This window comes from Schistocerca gregaria, chromosome 2 (assembly GCF_023897955.1).
Source record: "Schistocerca gregaria isolate iqSchGreg1 chromosome 2, iqSchGreg1.2, whole genome shotgun sequence".
NCBI classification, from domain to species: domain Eukaryota; kingdom Metazoa; phylum Arthropoda; class Insecta; order Orthoptera; family Acrididae; genus Schistocerca; species Schistocerca gregaria.
This window is the reverse complement of record NC_064921.1, coordinates 660634761-660656301: the sequence shown is the minus strand read 5'-3', so window position 1 is coordinate 660656301 and position 21541 is coordinate 660634761. Positions and strand designations below refer to the sequence as shown.

The 21541-nt window shown below is 43.0% G+C and overlaps 1 protein-coding gene and 1 pseudogene across 1 annotated transcript in view; one reads left to right on the top strand and one right to left on the bottom strand.

Moving 5' to 3' along the window:
• LOC126336291 (sodium-dependent nutrient amino acid transporter 1-like) overlaps nucleotides 1-19093 on the bottom strand; it is a 91258-nt gene extending 72165 nt beyond the window's left edge. Inside the window, exons 1-3 of the mRNA XM_049999824.1 lie at nucleotides 18945-19093; nucleotides 17319-17405; nucleotides 1277-1372 (exon numbers count right to left, since the gene is read on the bottom strand). Coding sequence (XP_049855781.1) covers nucleotides 1277-1372; nucleotides 17319-17405; nucleotides 18945-18950 — 189 coding nt within the window. The 5' untranslated portion in view covers nucleotides 18951-19093. The remainder of the gene's footprint in view (nucleotides 1-1276; nucleotides 1373-17318; nucleotides 17406-18944) is intronic.
• On the top strand, nucleotides 7669-7786 carry LOC126337200 (5S ribosomal RNA; annotated as a pseudogene).
• Nucleotides 19094-21541: the final 2448 nt, after the last annotated feature.

The following is a 21541-nucleotide window of genomic DNA, read 5'->3' as shown; positions in this document are numbered from 1 at the left end:
TCTTTTCTATTAACCTCATACACAATCATTTGTTATTTGTATGTGTCAACGTATGTAAACGGGTCAAAGTTTGTAAATAAACTATCCCAACTTTACAGACCTGCCGAATTCGTTTTATATAAGCAGCAGACCTTGTTTTAATACGGAAACAGCTGAAAAATGCTTCTGTCGGAGCACAAAAAGACGAATGAACTCATATTCTCAATACTCTGAGAGAAAAGTGGGGAACTAGCCACGACAGTTCTCATTCCGCCCTTCTCGCCAAGAATTTTGGCATGCGAACACACTCACGCTTCTTTGTGCTGAAAGAGAGAGACAGCGTCGGTGGAAAAGAGAGGAGGCAGCGACAGTGCGAGAGAAATAGAGAAGAGACAGTGATGATGGGAGACAGGAAGTGGCAGTGAAAGAGAAAGACAGATGTATGAAAAAAATAGCAGTGGGAACCAAAGAGAGAGGAGATAGTGGTGGTCAGTGAGAGACAGTGGCAGTAGAAAAGAAAGAGATTGTAGCAGTGGGAACAAGAAATAGAGGAGCCTGTGGAAATGAAACAGAGAGATGAGTGAAACCTATACAAATAGGCTTGGGTGGGTGTGGAACCGCTAGACAGGCGAACTATAACATTTTTCCTCATATCCTATATGCACGTGCTACAAGTTTCTCAGCCGACGGGTTAAAATTCAAAGGTCATATATGGTGAGGAGACAATGGTGGTTGAAGAGAAATACAGCAGACGTAAGCGAGAAAGCAAAAGATAGTGAGAATCGGAGAGGAAAAGAAGGTGACAAAGACAATGGCAGCGGGACAGACAGACAGTGAAGGAGACAGCGGTAAGGAAGAAAGAGAAAAAGGGATGAAGACAGCAACAGTGGGAGAGACAGAAAGGAGACAGTGTCAATGGGAGAAAAATGAGACGATGGGAGAGAGACATAATATATGGAGAGTGACAGGGAGAGTCTTGATAAAAGAGCGCGAATATGTTCACATATTAAAACTTTTGGTGAGAAATGCGAAATGAGCATTAAGGCAGCTGGTTCACCCTCCTTTCTGTCACGGTCTTTTAAAGAGAAGCATACTGGCTCCGACAGGAGCATTTTTCAGCTGGTGACTTATGTACTCAACATGGGGCCATTCCAACACATCTGAATGTTACTGAATAAATTTACTACAGTTTTGGAGTTTAGCGTGAAGCTCTTCATTCTATTTCCATTTTGTTTCAATCTTTAATAACAAGTTTCTATAATAGCTGCGTACCGCGTTGTCAAAATTTAAAACTTACTTCTTCATCACTATTAGTGGAACTATCGACAGCAGGTGAAGGTTCATCTCCATCAGGGGAACAATATTTGAGGTCTCCATTTACTTCTTCAGGATCCTGCAAAATATAACAATGTTTTACAACTAAATTCTTCCGGAATTTTGAGGAGTTCTCTAAACATGCAATTTTCTTCTCAAACTTACATTTCGTCACATATCCGTCAGTCAACTTATAACTATTTTCATAAAAAAATGTCAATCAAAAACTCGAATTTGTCAAAATATAATCCGATGATATGTGGCTCTCTACAAGCGTACTTTGTTGATAAACACTATTTCCTGGTTCATTCGAAAGGATAACGATGGTTTAGGTATTTTATCCTTGCTTAGCAAAGTTCAACTGTGAGTCACCGTATCAGTTTAATGTGTTATCAGAAATCGAACATACAGTAGATTTCTACCATCCTTCCTGGAGCGCCAATAATCTGCCGATCTGCAAACTGAGTTCTGTTACCAACACTTGTTCTCTGATTCTCCTTCTTCCAGTATTTCACTAATATGACTGCCGCGAGGAATGATATGAAAGAATCTGCATCGTTAGGTAAATGGGAAAGTACTGGAGAAATTAGCAGTTCATATCCGACCAGGGAGGCTTAATTTATCTCCAGCGTAGATTAATGGAAAAGAAATTAGAGAATCTGTTAGACCATGATTAATTTTCCGTTCGGAAAGGGAAAGATACCAGAGAGGCAGTTCTGACTTTGAGTTAGATAATGCAAACAAGACCGAAGAAAAATCAACAACCGTTCATAGGATTTGCCCAGCCTGAAAAAGTTTTCGACAGTGTAAAACGGTGCAAGTTGTCGACTTTCTGACAATAGGAAGAGACAAGTGATACACAATATGCACAAGAATCAGAAGGAACAATAACAGTGGAAGACCAAGTACGAAGTGCTCGGATTAAAAAGGGTGTAAGGCAGTATGTAGTCTTTCGCCTCTCTATATATCGAAGAAGCAATGATGGAAATTAAAAAAAAAAGGATTCAAGAGTGATGTTAAAATTCAAGATGGAAGGATATCAACGATAAGATTCGTTGTTGACATAGCGATCCTCAATTAAAGTGAAGAAGATTACAGAATCTGTTGAATGAAATGAAGAGTCTAATGAGTACAGAACACAGATTGAGAGTACATCGAATTAAGGCGGAAGTAATAAGAAGTAGCAAAAATGAGAACAGCGGGTAACTTAACATCGAAATTGTTCCCAGAATGAGATTTTCACTCTGCAGCGGAGTGTGCGCTGATATGAAACTTCCTGGCAGATTAAAACTGTGTGCCCGACCGAGACTCGAACTCGGAAGTTTATCGAAATTGTTGATCACGAAGTAGATGAAGTTAAGTAATTCTCATACCTATGCAGCAAAGTAATCCATGGTGGACGGAGGATGTAAGAGGAAGACTAGCACAGGCGAAAAGGGGACTCCTGGCCAAAATAAGTCTGCTAGCATCACACGTAAGCCTTAATTTGATGACTAAATTTCTGAGAATGCTTTTTTGGAGCACAGCAGTCGATGTTGTTAGAGGGAGCTATAGAGGGTAAAAACTGTAGAGGAAGACACAGATAGTGATTAAAAAGTAGTGTCTTATATAAGTAACTGGAAATGAACTCAGTATTGCTATAGAATGACTAGTGTCTTAGGTCGAACTCATCGAAACGCTCAAACAGGAATGTAACTGGATGTCAAATGGCACACATTACAACCGTCTAGTTTCAAATCTTATTTTATTTGACAACCAGTTTCAGCGTTTTACTACGCCATCTTCAGGTCCCTGACCGACGTGTAAGAAGCTTCTACCTCGGTCGTGATTAAAACAGGGGCCAGAAATACTGGTATTAGTAGATTTTTGCTGTAGCGGTCATTTCAACCATCATCTGCAGACATGTAACTGTTTTCCGCTATATATATTCTCAGAGTGAAAACGATATAATTCTGCACTATTGACCAGGAAATATATAAGAGATTATTTGTTCATGTGTTTCAGTTGCATTGTTTGCTGCTGGATGCGCAGTCACTCTTCCTGGAAGAAAACAGTAACACAATTTGAAGGCAATTGAAACAAAAGACAATTTCAGATGCAAATTGTATATGTAACATCATTAGTAACTACTGTTTGAATTAGATATCTACGTCGTAATCTGTTTGAAACAACCTTTCATCTTAAAGGAAGTGAGTCACTGAAGACACGTTTCGCTCTATCATATCTATAACGCCAAGTCAACTGATAGACGACACGTGTGTATTAATTTAAGACACCATAGGCAGTGTTATTCCTCAAGCGACTGATATTGATTTATGGTTTTAACCACGAGAACCACTGTTCCATCGTTAAAAAAGCCATATCACGGGTTAGGTAAGTACACTAACGAGAAGAAGCCACAATACGAAGAAAGTGTTTGCGACTTAAACGAAAGCTGGCAAGCCTGTTTCTACATCTGAAAGATGATGTCTACTCAGATTTTGCGCCAGTGGCATACGTTATTCAAGAACGCCTTTAAGGCGACAAAGACGCTATTTTCAACATCTCACTGAGTTTGAAAGACATGGTGTAACAGAGCTACGAGAAGCTGGACGTTCCTTCTGCGATAGTAAACAAAACCTTGGCAGGAATGTAGCCACTGCATATGATCTCTGGCAGCGATGGTCACAGGAATGGCCACAGTGCTTCCTACTCCATCTGTAGTAGCATTCTGAGCAGTAGTTGGCATCACAGAAACAAAACGAACTGACACAAATCAATTACTTCAAGGACAGTTCCGAGCCAGACGTCCTGTCGGGTGCATTTCACTGACCCCAAATCAGCGCCATTTGCCACTACAATTGTGTCAAGCGAGAGCTCACTGGAGGGCACGGTGGAGCTTTGTTGTGTTTTCTGGTGGAAAACTGGTTCTGTCTGGCGCCAATGATGGAGTGTATTGGTTAGAAGGAGGCCAGTTGAGAGCCTACAACCAACCTGTCTATGTACGAGGTACATTGGAGTCATGGTCTAGGGTGCGATTTAGAATGACAGCAGGAGCATTCTCTTGGTTATCCCACGCAACCTGATTGCAAAATTGTACGGAAGTCTGGTGATTCATCCTGTTGAGCTGCCGTTTCATCCCTCACACTTTCCACCATTGCCAAACAAAGTACTCCTCCAGTCCTCATTCGCTGTCGACTCATTCTTTCTTTTAGTCAAGTTGTGCCACACAGCTATTCCCTCCACAATTCGAGGCACCGCTCTTCTATTAGCTTCTCCAAGAGTAATCTTCTGCAGAACTACATTCCAAGAGCTTCTGCTCTTCTCATCTGTACTGTTCGTCACCTACATTACATTTCCGTATTAGGTTACACTCCAGACAAACTTAGTGGGTACTTAAATTTGGATTCGATGTTAACACATGTATCTCTTTCAGAAACGCTCTTCTTGCTATTACCCGTTTGCATTTTGAGTCCTCTTTCAGTGGTCGTCAGCTATTTCACTGTCCAAATTACAAGCATCAACTGCTGCTCCTATGTATCGTTTTCTTATCTAACTCTCTGAGCTTTTCCCGACTTAATTCGATTACGGTTATGTTTTCAGCACGCTATTCATTCCGCTCAATTGATCTTCATTGTCCTTTGCCATCTTTGATAGAATTACGATGTCATAAGCAAATCTCAAAGATTTAATTTCGTCTTTGTAACATTACTTTCCTTTTCCTAATATCTCCTTGGTTTCCTTCAGCACTTGTTCTACACTGAGATGACAAAAGTCTTGGAATACCTCCTAATATCGTATGGGACATTCTTTTTTCCGTCGCAGTACAGCAGATCGACGTTGCATAGACTCAACAAGTCGCTGGAAGTACTCTGCAGCAATATTGAATTGTGCTGGCTCTATAGTCGTCCATAACTGCGAAAGCGTTGCCGATGCAGGATTTTGTGCGCTCTCTGACCTCTCGATTACGTTCCATAAATGTCATATGGGATTCATGTCGGGCGATCTGGGTAGCCAAATCGATCGCTCGAATTGTCCAGCACGTTTTTGAAAGCATTCGCGAACAGCTGTGGGCCGGTGATATGACCCATTATCATGGGAACTTCAAACCCATAATTGGTTGCAAATGGTCTACAAATAGCGAACATAATCATTTCCAGTTAACATCGCTTTAGATGGACCAGGGGACGCAGTCCATTCCATGTATACATAGCCCCCACCATTAAGGAACCATCACCTGCTCACACAGTGTCTTGTTGACGACTTGGATCCCTGGCTTCGTGGATCAGCGCTATACTCGAACCATACCTTCAGCTATTACCCACTGCAGTCAGGACTCATCTGACCATGGCACGGTTTTCCAGTCTCCTAGGGTCCAGCCGATGTAGTCACGATCCCAGGAGAGGCGCTACAGGTGATATGCTGTTAGCAACGGTGTTCATACATGTATACATAGCCCCCATGTATACATGTATACATAGCCCCCACCATTACGGAACCATCACCTGCTCACACAGTGTTTTGTTGACGACTTGGATCCCTGGCTTCGTGAGATCAGCGCTATACTCGAACCATACCTTCAGCTATTACCCACTGCAGTCAGGACTCATCTGACCATGGCACGGTTTTCCAGTCAACATCGCTTTAGATGGACCAGGGGACGCAGTCCATTCCATGTATACATAGCCCCCACCATTAAGGAAACATCACCTGCTCACACAGTGTTTTGTTGACGACTTGGATCCCTGGCTTCGTGAGATCAGCGCTATACTCGAACCATACCTTCAGCTATTACCCACTGCAGTCAGGACTCATCTGACCATGGCACGGTTTTACAGTCAACATCGCTTTAGATGGACCAGGGGACCCAGTCCATTCCATGTATACATAGCCCCCACCATTAAGGAACCATCACCTGCTCACACAGTGTTTTGTTGACGACTTGGATCCCTGGCTTCGTGAGATCAGCGCTATACTCGAACCATACCTTCAGCTGTTACCCACTGCAGTCAGGACTCATCTGACCATGGCACGGTTTTCCAGTCTCCTAGGGTCCAGCCGATGTAGTCACGATCCCAGGAGAGGCGCTACAGGTGATATGCTGTTAGCAACGGTGTTCATACATGTATACATAGCCCCCATGTATACATGTATACATAGCCCCCAACATTACGGAACCATCACCTGCTCACACAGTGTCTTGTTGACGACTTGGATCCCTGGCTTCGTGGATCAGCGCTATACTCGAACCATACCTTCAGCTATTACCCACTGCAGTCAGGACTCATCTGACCATGGCACGGTTTTCCAGTCTCCTAGGGTCCAGCCGATGTAGTCACGATCCCAGGAGAGGCGCTACAGGTGATATGCTGTTAGCAACGGTGTTCATACATGTATACATAGCCCCCATGTATACATGTATACATAGCCCCCAACATTACGGAACCATCACCTGCTCACACAGTGTCTTGTTGACGACTTGGATCCCTGGCTTCGTGGATCAGCGCTATACTCGAACCATACCTTCAGCTATTACCCACTGCAGTCAGGACTCATCTGACCATGGCACGGTTTTACAGTCAACATCGCTTTAGATGGACCAGGGGACCCAGTCCATTCCATGTATACATAGCCCCCACCATTAAGGAACCATCACCTGCTCACACAGTGTTTTGTTGACGACTTCTATCCCTGGCTTCGTGAGATCAGCGCTATACTCGAACCATACCTTCAGCTATTACCCACTGCACTCATCTGACCATGGCACGGTTTTCCAGTTGCCTAGGGTCCAGCCGATGTAGTCACGATCCCAGGAGAGGCGCTACAGGTGATATGCTGTTAGCAACGGTGTTCGTGTCGGTCGCCTGCTGCCATACCCCATTAACAACAGATTTTACCGCACTGTGCTAATGGATACGTTCGTCGTACGTCCCACATTGATTTGTGAGGCTATTTCATGCAGTGCTGCTTGTCTGACAGCACTGACAACTCCACGCAAACACCGCTGCTTTAGGTCGTTACGTGAAGGTCATCGGCCACTGCGTTGTCCATGATAGAGGTAATTCCCGATATTTAGCATTCTCGGCACATTCTTGACAGTATGGATCTCAGAATATTGCATTCAAAAACGATTTCCGGAATGGATTGTCCAATGCATCGACAACCAACTACCATACAGTTCTCAAAGTCTGTTAATTCTTGTCGTGCGGCCATTACCACGTCGGAAAATTTTTCAGGTGAATCACCTGAGTACAAATGACAGCTCTGCCAATGAACTGCCTTTTTATACGCTAAGTGGTACTACTACCATCTGTATAAGGTGCATGTTAATATCTAATAACTTTTGACACGTCAGTGTACATACAGAATGAAAAGCATGGAGAGGTAGGGTAGGAAGCCAACGGCCTTGCCGCAGTGGTAACACCGGTTCCCGTCAGATCACCGAAGATAAGTGCCGTCGGGCTGGGCTAGCACTTGGATGGGTAACCATCCGGTTTGCCTAGCGCTGTTGGCAAGCTGTGTGCACTCAGCCCTTGTGAAGCAAACTGGGGAGCTGCTTGATTGAGAAGTAGCGGCTCCGGCCTCGTAAACTGAAATAAGGCCGGGAGAGTGATGTGCTGACCACATGCCCCTCCATATCCGCATCCAGTGACGCCTGTGGGCTGAGGGTGACACGGCGGCCGGTCGGTGCCGCTGTACCTTCCAAGGCCTGAAACTTTCTGGCAGATTAAAACTGTGTGCTGGACTGAGACTCGAACATGGGACCTTTGCCTTCCGCGGGTAGGTGCTCAAGGAGACGAGGTACTGGCAGAAGTAAAGCTGTGAGGACGGGGCGTGAGTCGTGCTTGGGTAGCTCAGATGGAAGAGCACTTGCCCGCGAAAAACAAAGGTCCCGAGTTCGAGTCTCGGTCCGGCCACAGTTTTAATCTGCCAGGTAGTTTCATATCAGCGCACACTCCGCTGCAGAGTAAAAATCTTATTCCAAGGCCTATTCGGAAGGAGTTTAGTTTAGTTTAGTAGGGTACAACACTTTTTCATACCCTTCTCGTCGTCGGAACGGAGCGGGAAAAACCGTTTTGTAAACTCAGTAACATAATCACGGAGGACAATAGCTGCTTATCGAAGTGAACAGAAGGATAATATTGACAGTAGGCATTTATGACTAACGAAAACATTTTAACCCGCAAACATTTGAATACTTACGTACGACTATCATTTGCAAAATCACTTGTACGGATCTCACTCCTCTATGTATGTAGCACTTGTAGTCTGGCTGAATTGGGAAGCAGTCGACATGGAGCTACTGGAATACGGGTAGTGGAAGATGACAAGAACGAGCAAGACGGAAAGAAAAACTAACATCGAAATCTTGAGGGAAGTCAACAGAAGATTATTAAAGGAAATAGAAAAGATAAAATAAAGTGTGCGGGATATGTCATCAGACACAACGCCTTTATCATTAATATTCTTGAAGGGAAAGTGCTGAGAAGGAAAGGAAGAAGACGGGTTAGGATGAAGTATTTGGGAGACATCTAGAAGAGTATAGGACGTGACAATTACATGGAAATGAAATGAAAGGCCAATGACAGAAGAGAGAGGTTGCATCGACAAGACATAATCCTTTAGAATGTATATGTACGACTCTTTGTAGTGCGGCTTCTGTACAAGTTTTAGACAGCCTTTGCTCCCTGTATGTTTACCTGATAGCTTAAGAATTTCGACGAGTGTATTCCATTCAACAGCGTCAAAAACATTTCGTATCTACAATCGCTATTAATGACAATTTACCTTTTTTCAACGTATCTTCTAAGATAACACATAGGGTCGTGATTGTTTCGCATGTTCTAATTATAGCTGATCGTCCCCAGTAGGCTTCTACCAATCGTTTCATCTTTCTAGTACTTTGTAATCATAATTCATTAACCTATTAATTCGGAAATACTCATACGTACATATCAACATTTGCCTTCTTTCGTATGATGATTATTGCATTCTTCTTTAAGTCTAAGGGTACTACACACCATGTCAATTAGTTTTGACATGGTTGATTTTCCCAAGTATTGCTCAGCGGCTATATCTGTTCCAGCTGAATCGTTTCTACTTAGGTCTTTCAGTGCTCTGTCAAATTCTTCTCACAGCATCGCTCACCCGAACTCACCTTCATCCATACGCAAGTTTCTTTCCTTTACATAACCTTTCTATACATTCGTTCCACTTTTCAGTCGTCCTTTAGTACCAGCTTGCCATCTGAACTCTTGAACTTCACAAAACTGAATCTTTACGGTCCAAAATTGTACTACATGCAGAATCTATCTTTCCTGTATTCATTCATAGTTATACGCACTGCATTTCATTTCCAGGCTTTTTGTGTTTTGCCATTTCGCACTTGCTATCAGTCTAATTTTTTCAAGTGATATTCTCATTTACCTGCGTCACTTGCTACATTTTTACATTTTCTCCTTTCCTAAATTAAATTTTATGTCTCGCATGTTATCTAAGAATTTCTGTTAAGCCTTATCTATTTACATAACTGTTGCTGTGCTGCCTTCTATATTTCATCTCTCAAAGGTAGCCACAGATTTTCTATTTTATTTACAAACCGCTCATTAACTTCGATAAACCTAATAATTAACATATAATTCCCTGTAGATATACACCGTACAATACCGTGGATACGGTTGAGTAAGCAAAGGAACAGTACAACATTGTTCAGCATGTCAAGTCTATGTGCGCTATGTAGCGGACGTCAGTTATAAATTAGCATAAAACAACATAGAACGCTCCCGTGATACCATGAGTATCAATACCTGGTGAGCTAAAGGTCCCCATATACAGGAAAAATGATCAAAAACCGACCGCATATAATAGTCTATGCGATTTTGTAAAATTAAGCAACACAGATCAATCAATTACCGAAACAGCTCTGTCGGCAGAAATCAATTCATTGTAAAGCCAGATGGCAGGAAGCTGCACTTACACTGTGTGATCAAAATTACGCGGACACCTGGCTAAAAATAACTTACAAGTTCGTAGCACCCTCCATCGGTAATGCTGGAATTCATGATGTTGGCCCACCCTTAGCCCTGATGGCAGCTTCCACTCTCGCAGGCATACGTTCAGTCAGGTGCTGGAAGGTTTCTTGGGGAATGGCAGCCCATTCTTCACGTAGTGCTGCACTGAAGAGAGGTATCGATGTCGGTCGGTGAGGCCTGGCACGAAGTCGGCTCCAAAACATGCAAAAGGTGTTCTATAGGATTCAGGTCAGGAATCTGTGCAGACCAGTCCATTACAGGGATGTTATTGTCGTGTAACCACACAGGTCGTGCATTATGAACAGGTGCTCCATGGTGTTAAAAGATGTAGTCACCATCTCCGAATTGCTCTTCAACAGTGGGAAGCAAGAAGGTGCTTAAAACATCAGTGTGTACTGTGAGAGCGCCACGCATACCAACAAGGAGTGCTAGCCCCCTCCACGAAAAACACGACCACACCATAACACCACCTCCTCCGAATATTACTGGCAGATGACGTTCATTGAGCATTCGACATACCCACACCCTACCATCGGTTCGCCACGTTGTGTACCGTGATTCGTCACTCCATACAACGTTTTCCTACTGCTCAATCGTCCAATGTTTACGCTCCTTACACCAAGCGAAACATCGTATGGCATTTACCGGCGTGATGTGTGGCTTATGAGCAGCCGCTCGACCAGGAAATCCAGGTTTTCTCACCTCCCGTCTAACTGTCTTACTACTAGCAGTGAAGCTGGATGCAGTTTGGAATTGGTGTGTGATGGTATGAATAAATGTCTGCCTATTACACATTACGACCCTATTCAACCGTCGGCGGTCTTTGTCAGTCAACGGACGAGGTCGGCCTGTACGCTTTTGTGCTGTACGTGTCCCTTCACGTTTCCATTCCACTATCACTATGGAAACAGTAGACCTAGGGATGTTTAGGAGTTGAAAATCTCGGGTACAGACGTATGACACAAGTGACACCCAATCATCTGACCACGTTCGAAATCCGTGAGTTCCGCGGGGCGCCCCATTCAGCTCACTCACAATGTCTAATGACTACTGGTCTCTGATACGGAGTATCTGGCAGTGGGTGGCAGCACAATGCACCTAATATAAAAAACGTATATTCTTGGGGGTGTCGGGATACTTTGATCACACAGTGTATTACCGCAATCGCGCGCAGTTGATGTTTGACATTTGTCGTGTTGTTTCTTCTAAATCATTTATGTACATCTAAAACAACAGGGGGACTACAATACTTCCTTGGGGAAGAGCACACATTACTCCTGTTTTACTCGATGTCTTTTCTTCAGTTATTATGAAACGTGGCCTTTCTACAGGAAATCACGAATCCAGTCACACAACTGAGACGATACTCAATAATTCCGTAATTTACTTAGAAGTCACTTTGGAGAAACAATGTCAAAAGCCTTCTGAAAATCTAAGAAAATAGTCAATTTGACATCCCCTGTCGGTAACACTCATTACCTCGTGAGAATAAAGAACTATTTATGTTTCACAAGAACGATATTTTCTGAATCCGTGTTGGCTATCTGTCGATAAATCGGTTTGTTCGAGGTAATTTATAATGTTCCGCCATGATGTATGTTCCAAAGTCCTACTGCGAACTAACGTCAATTAGTGATATGGGTCTGTAATTCAGCAGATTACTCATATTTCCTTTCTTGATGTGACTTGTGCAACTCTCCAGGCTTTGGCTACGGATCTTTCTACGAGCGAACTTTTGTATGTGACTGCTAAGAATGGAACTGCTCTATAGGCATACTCTGAAAGGAATCTGACTAGCATACGATATGGACACCGAAGGCAGTGCCTTTTTTAAGTGTTTCATGTGTTTTCTTAAGTGTTTTAAGCTGTATCTTAACAGTGAAGACAAATCTTCAGTCTTTTAGACGTAGGCAACGATATCTTCAGATGTGGCAACAAGGAGGCCGCAGCATAAACTATTCTTACTTTAAACTAGTCCACCAGAAATAAGCTTGTTGTAAAGAGTGCTAATAGCGTCTTGCTACACTGTTATACAGATAACTTATGTTATGCAGGGTATCCCATTCGAAAGAGGCCCCACAAACAAACATTTCCTTAAATTCGAGTAAAAATCACGAAATGAAATGAACGTGTCTCATCTTGTTCATGGGTAAATAAATGTGAATCACAAAAGGTGCTGGAAGTGACCGCCCTCGACTTGCAAACACAGCTGAACACGACGCTGCAGATCCTCGAATGTTGCAGCCAGAACCACTGGTGTCAGTGCCTGGATTTCACGGAATGTTCTTTCGTAAATCTTCAAAGTTGTGTGGTTTGTTCCTATACACCTCGCGCTTTAGGCCACCCCACAGGAAAAGTCAGGTGGTGTCAAATCAGGTAACTTTGGGGAGCCACAGTCCTTCCGAAGTCACTCTTCCAGAGAAAAATGATTCGGCCTCAGCCATGGTCACTTGAAACGTGTGGCATGTGGCGCCATCTGTTGGTACCAGCCGTGGGTAAGCTCTTCATCGTCCAACTGGTTCACAAATGCCCGAAACATTTCGACGTAAACTGCACTTTTCACCGCAGACTCGAAAAAATTGAGTCCGACTATGCGAAGCTGTGATATTGCACAGAACACGCCAATCTTTTGTGAATGCAGAGGTTGCTCGACCAAGGCATGTGGATTTTCATTACACCACAAACGAATATTCTGAGAGTTTACAGATCCAGAGAGGTGGAACCATAGCTCATCACTGAACCATGTGTACTGCAATATTCCTGGACTCTGAGCAATAAACCGCTGAAACCAACGGCAAAATGTAGTGCGTTTGCGTTTACCACTGACATTCAGTTCTGAACAACTGTCAGCCTGTATGCCGGCCTTCTTCCCAAGTCTGACATGTGCTCCGTGACATTGAACATTCCTGAGATAAGCGTCTAACAGACTTTTGCAGGAGATGCCAACATTCGTTGTTTCACGTCAGTCACTTTTTCTTCCGATAATGGTGGTTGTGCTTATTGTAAAGATCCAACACCTTTCCACTGCTCTCATTTTGTTCACTAACTTTCGTATGCAGCATATAGACTGTAGATACTGGTCACCAAACCGTTCAAGAAACATTCGCTGACATGTCTTAATGGAACCAGTAATCCATTATTGTTACACAACAAACACGTCCTCCTCGAAGGAATAGCGATACATTATCATTAAACACTCAACACTGAGCTCCAGCCAAATCGACCCGAGGAAACACACTCTTGTCTCAAGCGATGTTGCAGAGTGTAGTGATGCCATGTCAAATGTCGCAAATTACAGAGGGCAATTTCAGAGGAAATGCTACATATGTTTGTAGCGCCTCTTTTGAGTGGGACACCCTCTATTAGCTACACAATTGATCTTTTCTAACGTTATAAACCGCGTTTAGGTTTGGATGTCAGAATGAGAGTTTGTATCTCGCTATAACTTTCACACCACCTCGCTCGGTGACTGATAGGTATACTCAAGCACCGCAGCAGAGTTTTTTGAATACATTATCTCTGGTCACGATTAGGTAACATTACATACAACTAACGAGCCTCGATCGTTTCGTGAGTGGTGGGCAGCAGATATCAGGTTTATATTAATATTAGATTGCCAAGCATCCACACTTATTAATGGTAGCGATCCTACAGATGCATTCTTGAAATTCCACATTGGCATTCCAGTAGCAAGCCATCCGACTTTAGCTGTAATATTCCAGGAATCCTTTCGAGATTTCTTGGGTCTATGTTGACGCGCAGTGTATTGACAATAGCTAATGTTATACCCTCGATTCTTTGATATACTGACATGCCACTACTCGACTTCCATCCCCAACAACTCACGTTCTCTGGACTCGATAAGGATTTTCTTTTCTTTTCCCTTGTTGTGAAATTTGATCAAGTGTATTGCAAATCACATGTAATTCGTATTATAGATGGTATCTTCTCTCAGCCACTGTTTCGGTTTGTCGCAGTTTCTCTGTGTGATTTAAATTACAATATACACTACTGGCCATTAAAATTGCTACACCACGAAGATGACGTCCTACAGACGCGAAATTTAATCGACAGGAAGAAGATGCTGTGATATGCAAATGATTATCTTGTCAGAGAATTCACACAAGGGTGGCGCCGATGGCGACACCTACAACGTGCTGACATGAGGAAAGTTTCCAGCCGATTTCTCATACACAAACAGCAGTTGACCGGCGTTGCCTGGTGAAATGTTGTTGTGATGCCTCGTGTAAGGAGGAGAAATGCGTACCAGCACGTTTCCGACTTTGATAAAGGTCGGATTGTAGCCTATCACGATTGCGGTTTATCGTATCGCGACATTGCCGCTCGCAGTGGTCGAGATCCAATGACTGTTAGCAGAATATGCAATCGGTAGGTTCAGGAGGGTAATACGGAACGCCGTGCTGGATGCCAATGAGCTCGTATCACTAGCATTCGAGATGACAGGCATCTTATCCGCTTGGCTGTAACGGATCGTGCAGCCACGTCTAGATCCCTGAGTCAACAGATGGGGACGTTTGCAAGACAACAACAATCAGCACGAACAGTTCCACGACGTTTGCAGCAGCATGGACTATCAGCTTGGAGACCATGGCTGCGGTTACCCTTGATGCTGCATCACAGACAGGAGCGCCTGTGATGGTGTACTCAACGACGAACTTGGGTGCACGAATGGCAAAACGTCATTTTTTCGGATGAATCCAGGTTCTGTTTACAGCATCATTATGGTCGCATCCATGTTTGGCGACATTGCGCTGAACGCACATTGGAAGTGTGTATTCGTCATAGCGATACTGCCGTATCACCCGGCGTGATGGTATGGGGTGCCATTGGTTAAACGTCTCGGTCACCTCTTGTTCACATTTGAACAGTGGACGTTACATTTCAGATGTACTACTACCCGTGGCTCTACCCTTCATTCGATCCCTACGAAACCCTACATTTCAGCAGGATAATGCACGACGGCATGTTGCAGGTCCTGTACGGGCCTGTTCGACTGCTGCCCTGGCCAGCACATTCTCCAGATCTCTCACCAATTGAGAACGTCTGGTCAGTGGTGGCCAAGCAACTGGCTCGTCACAATACGCCAGTCACTACTCTTGATGAACTGTGGTATCGTGTTGAAGCTGCATGGGCAGCTATACCTGTACACGCCATCCAAGCTCTGTTTGACTCGATGCCCAGGCGTATCAAGGCCGTTATTACCGCCAGAGGTGGTTGTTCTGGGTACTAATTTCTCAAGAATATGCACCCAAATTGCGTGAAAATGTAATCACATGTGAGTTTTAGTATAATATATTTGTCCAATGAATACCCGTTTATCATCTGCATCTCTTCTTGGTGCTGCAATTTTAATGGCCAGTAGTGTAGTAACCCAGGTTCAGTGTTTCAGTGCCTTCCTTAAATCACTTATTTCAACACGGTCCAAAAATACGCCTGGGTCTCCATTTACCTCCATACAGACGGGACGTTAAACTTTAGTTACGTCTGGCAGTATCACATTTACTTCCACATAAACATTTATTGGTCTCGTGTAATTGGTGATTCCTCCTCACCACCAGCTGACGGTGCATTTGCTGGTACACTGTCTTTTATTCGGCTGCCAACGATTTAGTAGCAGATTGCTTGTTGCAAGACAACACCATTTTATGCCGATGGATTATTTGTTATGTCGTTAACAGTTCTAATCATAAGCATAAGGAAAAACACACAACTACCCGAGCACAAACGTCCCGTCATAAGTGTTAGTGATCTGAGAATAGCTCATCGTTAAATGGAAATGTTCAGATAAGTTCTGGTATACCGCGTTTTAGTTTAAGGACAGAGAAGAATATTCATTGAACCGAATGAATAACATTTAATTCGCTTTGTTACAAAAATTCTCCAAGCGATTTTTCCCGTCCAGTGGAGCTACCTCCTAAACCTTATTTCTCATACCGACTCCATTTTTATTTTATTTTAGTGTCTACGCTATAAATGTATCAAATAAAGCTCTTATTTGTTTAAACGCATAGAATCACCAGTACAATCTTATTTCCACTTTTGACGTCTTCGCTAATCTTCCTATCCCCTTAGCCATATCTCCAATGAGATCAAGCTTCCTCAAGCCTCCTACCTTCTTTCTCCTTTTCTCCTTCTAGCCGACCATTTAATGTTCTGCCACCCATGAGACTCATCATCTCACTCTACAAGTACATACACACTCCGCTAGCCACTGTATCGTCGTACCAATATTATTTTCTATCCTATTTGATTCGTGCACTGAGCGACGGGAAATAACACCCACTAATCTCCTCTTACTCTCATGATCCCTACTCGAGAAATCAGTGGTGGTAACGTAATTGTATTTTTCGAATACATCAGTTCCCAATTTACTCAACAGATCACTTTTTATGTTTCGTCGTTCCTTAGCTGCTTCTATATTTTCGGAGTAGTAGTGCATTATGCTACTAAAGGAAACGCTGCTTTTTTCCTGTCATTTTTCACACACCTTCAGAGACAATCTGTAATCTTGTTACTCCATATGCGCCCTCCTGGAGTAGTACTTAGTCTACGTACACCAGGATGTTCAATTACTGGCGTTTATCAAATACATCTCAACTGAATACCTTACTTTCACTGTCCACAGTATTTTGGTGTATGAGTTTACTTTAGCTAGTGTTTCCACTAAAAAAAAAAACTACAATTCGCAGCACTATATGTAGTAAACACTTCCAACCGACACACACTGAACCGTGAAAATGAGGTGTTCAGCCGAAATTTGTTCCATAAACACCATAAACGAGACGTCCTGAGGCACGCAGACCAAATAAGTGCAACTCCATGACGGCGCACATGGACTAATAATATCACAAATCACCACTTAAAATGCTTCACAAATACAAATGAAGCCAAATGCGTATGGCATAAAACGAGAAGTCGTCATTTATTTGAATAACGGTCACATCTCTAAAAAGTTGAAGAAAATTAAAAAGAACTGCAAAATTTTTGGCTTACCTCATTTGTTCCCTCTGCATTTTGCTGATTTCGACTTGTCAGGTCTAATTCACTACCTTCATAGCCATGATTATCCTTTCCTTGACCCTGTGAACAGTAAGAACATTGGTACAATAGATACTTGGTACGAAAACATTTAAATGACAACTTCATCGTTGGATTCTGCGCAAGATTATTATTTTTTGTGTTATTGTTGTGATGCACTGAGCTGTGCATAATTGGACAGCCATGACTTGCTACACATTCTTTGGCAACAAGTATTTTAGTTCTAAAGACATGTTGAGCGTAGCAACCGTTTCACAATGGTGAGCAGAAATAGAAATTCTTATACGGGATGAAAGAACACAATAAATCATGTCCCACAGTCGCTGTAGGGGTATTTTTATTCAAATGTCCGGTTATTCCGCGAAGTATTTACTCTCAGTTATAAAACATACAGATGCCATACGTCACGTGAACAGTTTCACCGTATAACAAAAGTTAGACGTCAAAGTGATAAAGCTGAACTGAATCTAAGAGTTTGTAGGATACGGCCTGTAGACAATGAATACTGAGGTACATATACTGTATATCTGTCTAGCACCAATTTGGTTGGTGGACGTCTATTTAGAGCCCTACATCAAGTAAACACCAAGCCATAAAAATCAACATAAAAACTGAAGTTACACCTAAAAATGACAAAGTTTCACGTAACAGTACTGAGAAATCTAAGAATATATAACAACTCTCTTCGTAACACTACTGTGGAGAGCTCTAAGACGAGATTAAACCACCTACGGCGCGCACAGATGTGTTCAAGCACTCACTCTTCCGACACTTGATACGCGAATGGAACTAGAAAAAGTCTCAACACGCGGCACAACGCAAAGAAACCCCTGACCTGTACTTCATGTTGGTTTTCACGGTATGTATGTAGATGCAGAACAATAGTGGTAGTCTGAGCAGTGCAACGCCTGTATAAGGCTCGAACATGTTAAACGTTGATTTCAAAGTGAGAGCAGCCGAACAAATAACTAATTAAAGGTCCATTATAGATGTGTAAATTAAGGACATTTTTAATCAACTGGTGTAATGCTGTATGTATGATGCAAGGTCGTCTACGATCAAAACGTGCGTTGATGAATAGAACACTGACTTGGGTTATATTTCCTAAAGAACGTAACTGGATCAGGTAGTAGTGTCAAGTAAGTTATATTTGACTTCCTCAAAAACAGCAGTAGCTAAATTTATTTTATGATGGAGGGCTAAAGGGGGACATGAGTTCAACTGGCCAGATCATTACACGTCAGGATTCTCGTACGGAACTTACAGAAATTTACTTAGTTCAATTATAGAGAGCAAAGCAAAGGCAGTGCATCAGTACAGTGTTTATACTAACAGGCTTGCAATGAGAAGGCACATAGTAATTTACAGGATATGACACTAATGTACATTAATCTGTCCAATGCTTTTTCCACAATTAGTGTAGCATGCATTCCGGGAAGAGTTCTATTTGAAACACAGTAGGAGACGTTGGGATGGTAAGTCATAAGAGGGCTACATTCTTGGGATGGCTTGATCATCTCTTGTTGCAGTTTGGACGCATAAATAATTTAAGCTATTCTTGTGGTTCACTGATGCATTTACCTCCATGGTCGCCGTTGAGGGAAGCTGGTTTCTTTGAGGGTGCAGCGCGGCAGACACATCGATTTCCTGTTCACCTGTGGTTTGGCAGTACTTCAGAAATACGAGCCAATGCAAGGCAAGTTTATATACCGCACATCACAGTTCCTTATCAGCGTTTATCTCGCACGCGGAGGGGTTCTTTAGACCTTCGCTGCTAAGCTGTTGCCGTAGTCATGTGATCTAGAGACGTTTTGCCTGAAGGAGAAACAAAAAAGTTATATTAACAGTTAAGTGCTTGCGTTTGCCTCGGCTTCGTTACTTCTAGCGATTAACTCCCACCTCTTTCTTTATGCAAGTATTGTAACATTTTCGTAGCGAGCAAAAATTTCGTACTCTTACTCTTATTCGACAGGAACCAATGAAAACAGTCTAGATAATAGATAGCTTTCATGCATAGGAACGAGTGTTACAGACAGAATATGCAATGCGCTGTAGACTGTGTCTTGGACGAATTTCCCCATGCACCCACGAGGGCTTCGGCCAATTAGCACCCATGTTATGTTGAAATGGTACATTAGAATTCGTCCAGACGCAACAACTCATGATGAGGCAGTAAACTGAAATGGCACTGCCTGCGCCTACACCGAAGCGTTCTGTCAGGCAGAAAAGATTTGGTTGGTCTCTGGTGACTGTGGAGGGGGGAAGGGAATGGGTAGGGAGAGAAGGGGAGGGGAAGCAAATAGTCTTTGTCAACGTATTTCTGGGGAAGAAGTTTGCACTTTATAAAAGAAAATAAATGTAACTGCCAAGTACGGAAACAAGTTCTTATCGTTTGTAATATGACAACTGCCGTCGCAGAAGTTACTCCAAAGCGCTAAGTAGAAGAACTGTATTGCACTCATACAATATATTGTACAAATTTCATTTCTTATAGGCAAATTGTGAAATTTTCAGTGAAACCTGCCATTTATCTTTAATAAGGAAACCTGTAATTATTATCACTACCTTTGTGTCTTCCCATCTTTCCCATGCAAAACGAAGTGTCATAACCGTATAGATCACTTAAGAATGTTCCATATTCTTTCCTGTGCAGGTAAAGTACAAAGTTAATGAAGAGAAAGGTACCTAATTTACCAGATAAACTGCGATCAGGGGCATTACCAGATGGAAACAAATAGCGCTTAACAAGTCTGTCCAGGAGGTCGTACGTTCGTACGTTCGTCCTTATGTTGTCCATAGCCTGTGGAAACAGTTCTGAGCACTGGCCAGAAAGTTCATCCAAAGGTGGCGAAGGGCTACGGTATTTATTGGTGACTAGTATAAGGAACATAACCCGATTCTATCCCAACTGCGACATCCCTTGCATTAGACAACAGGAGTGCGATGTCACAGAAAAGTGTGCGCGAAATATTTCAGAAATGTGAAGTTTACGAAAGGGGAGGGAAGTGCAAGTACAATTTCTGATGACAAAATTCTGTTATCAGGGGACTTACCGTCATCTACTATAGCGTACGAGCTAGTCTAATCGCAGATGTGACACGCATTTCGAACGCTATTTTTTCGTGCTATTTTCCATCTCTCTCTTCATTATGGCAGGGCTGCATACAGCGTACATTATTTTGTTGCCACGGAAAGAGTATTGTGTACCGAATTTGCATAGATATTCCAATTACACTGCCTGACAAAAGGAATGAAGCGACCGCTACTGTGACCGAACGGTTCTAGGCGGTTCAGTCTGGTACCGCGCGACCGCTACGGTCACAGGTTCGAATCCTGCCTCGGGCATGGATGTGTGTGTTGTCCTAAGGTTAGTTAGGTTTAAGTAGTTCTAAGTTCTAGGGGTCTGATGGCCTTAGATGTTAAGCCCCATAGTGCTCAGAGCCATTTGAACCATTTGAACAAGTGAAGCACCCAGAAAACATGATCGGATATTAATGTAATTTGTACACGTACACACCGTCGGCGGATATGCAAGTGATTGCAATGACAATCCTCTGTGTCAGGTAAATTGGCCGCCAGACTGCAATAGTGTTCTTCGTGGTCAGTGTTGTTACCAGACCTGGTAGGGTAAATAAGAGCAATGAACAGCGTCAGATTTGAGTGAACGGTGTGAAGGACACGGAGAAGCCAGTACTCGTGTGAGACACCATTACCATTACTTGATAGAGACAATTTGCCCTTCTGGCGGAATCGTGCAATGTCCAGATTTGTGGAGCATGCGGATGTGACAGTGGTTCGATATTGGCCTTCATGGGGATGACTATGTCTGATCACCGCAGCGGAGAATCGCGATATTGTACAATAAGCACGCCGTATCCCCTTCACACATCCATCTGGTATCCGAGAATAAGTAATGGCCTTCTTGCAACACTCGGTGTCATCTCGCATCATTGGCCGGAAATTAGCAGCTGCCGTTAACACAACACAAACGGCTGCGTATGCAATGCTTCCGTGAGTGATAAGACTGACATCTAATGAATGGTGTCACATTGTGTCCGGCAATGAAACGCTGTTCTGGGCCATCATAGTCGGTGAGTATGGCGACGACATAGGGAGAGGCCATGTTTTGCCAATGTTTTGGCGAAGCACAAAAGTTTTACTCCTGGCTTCACGGCATG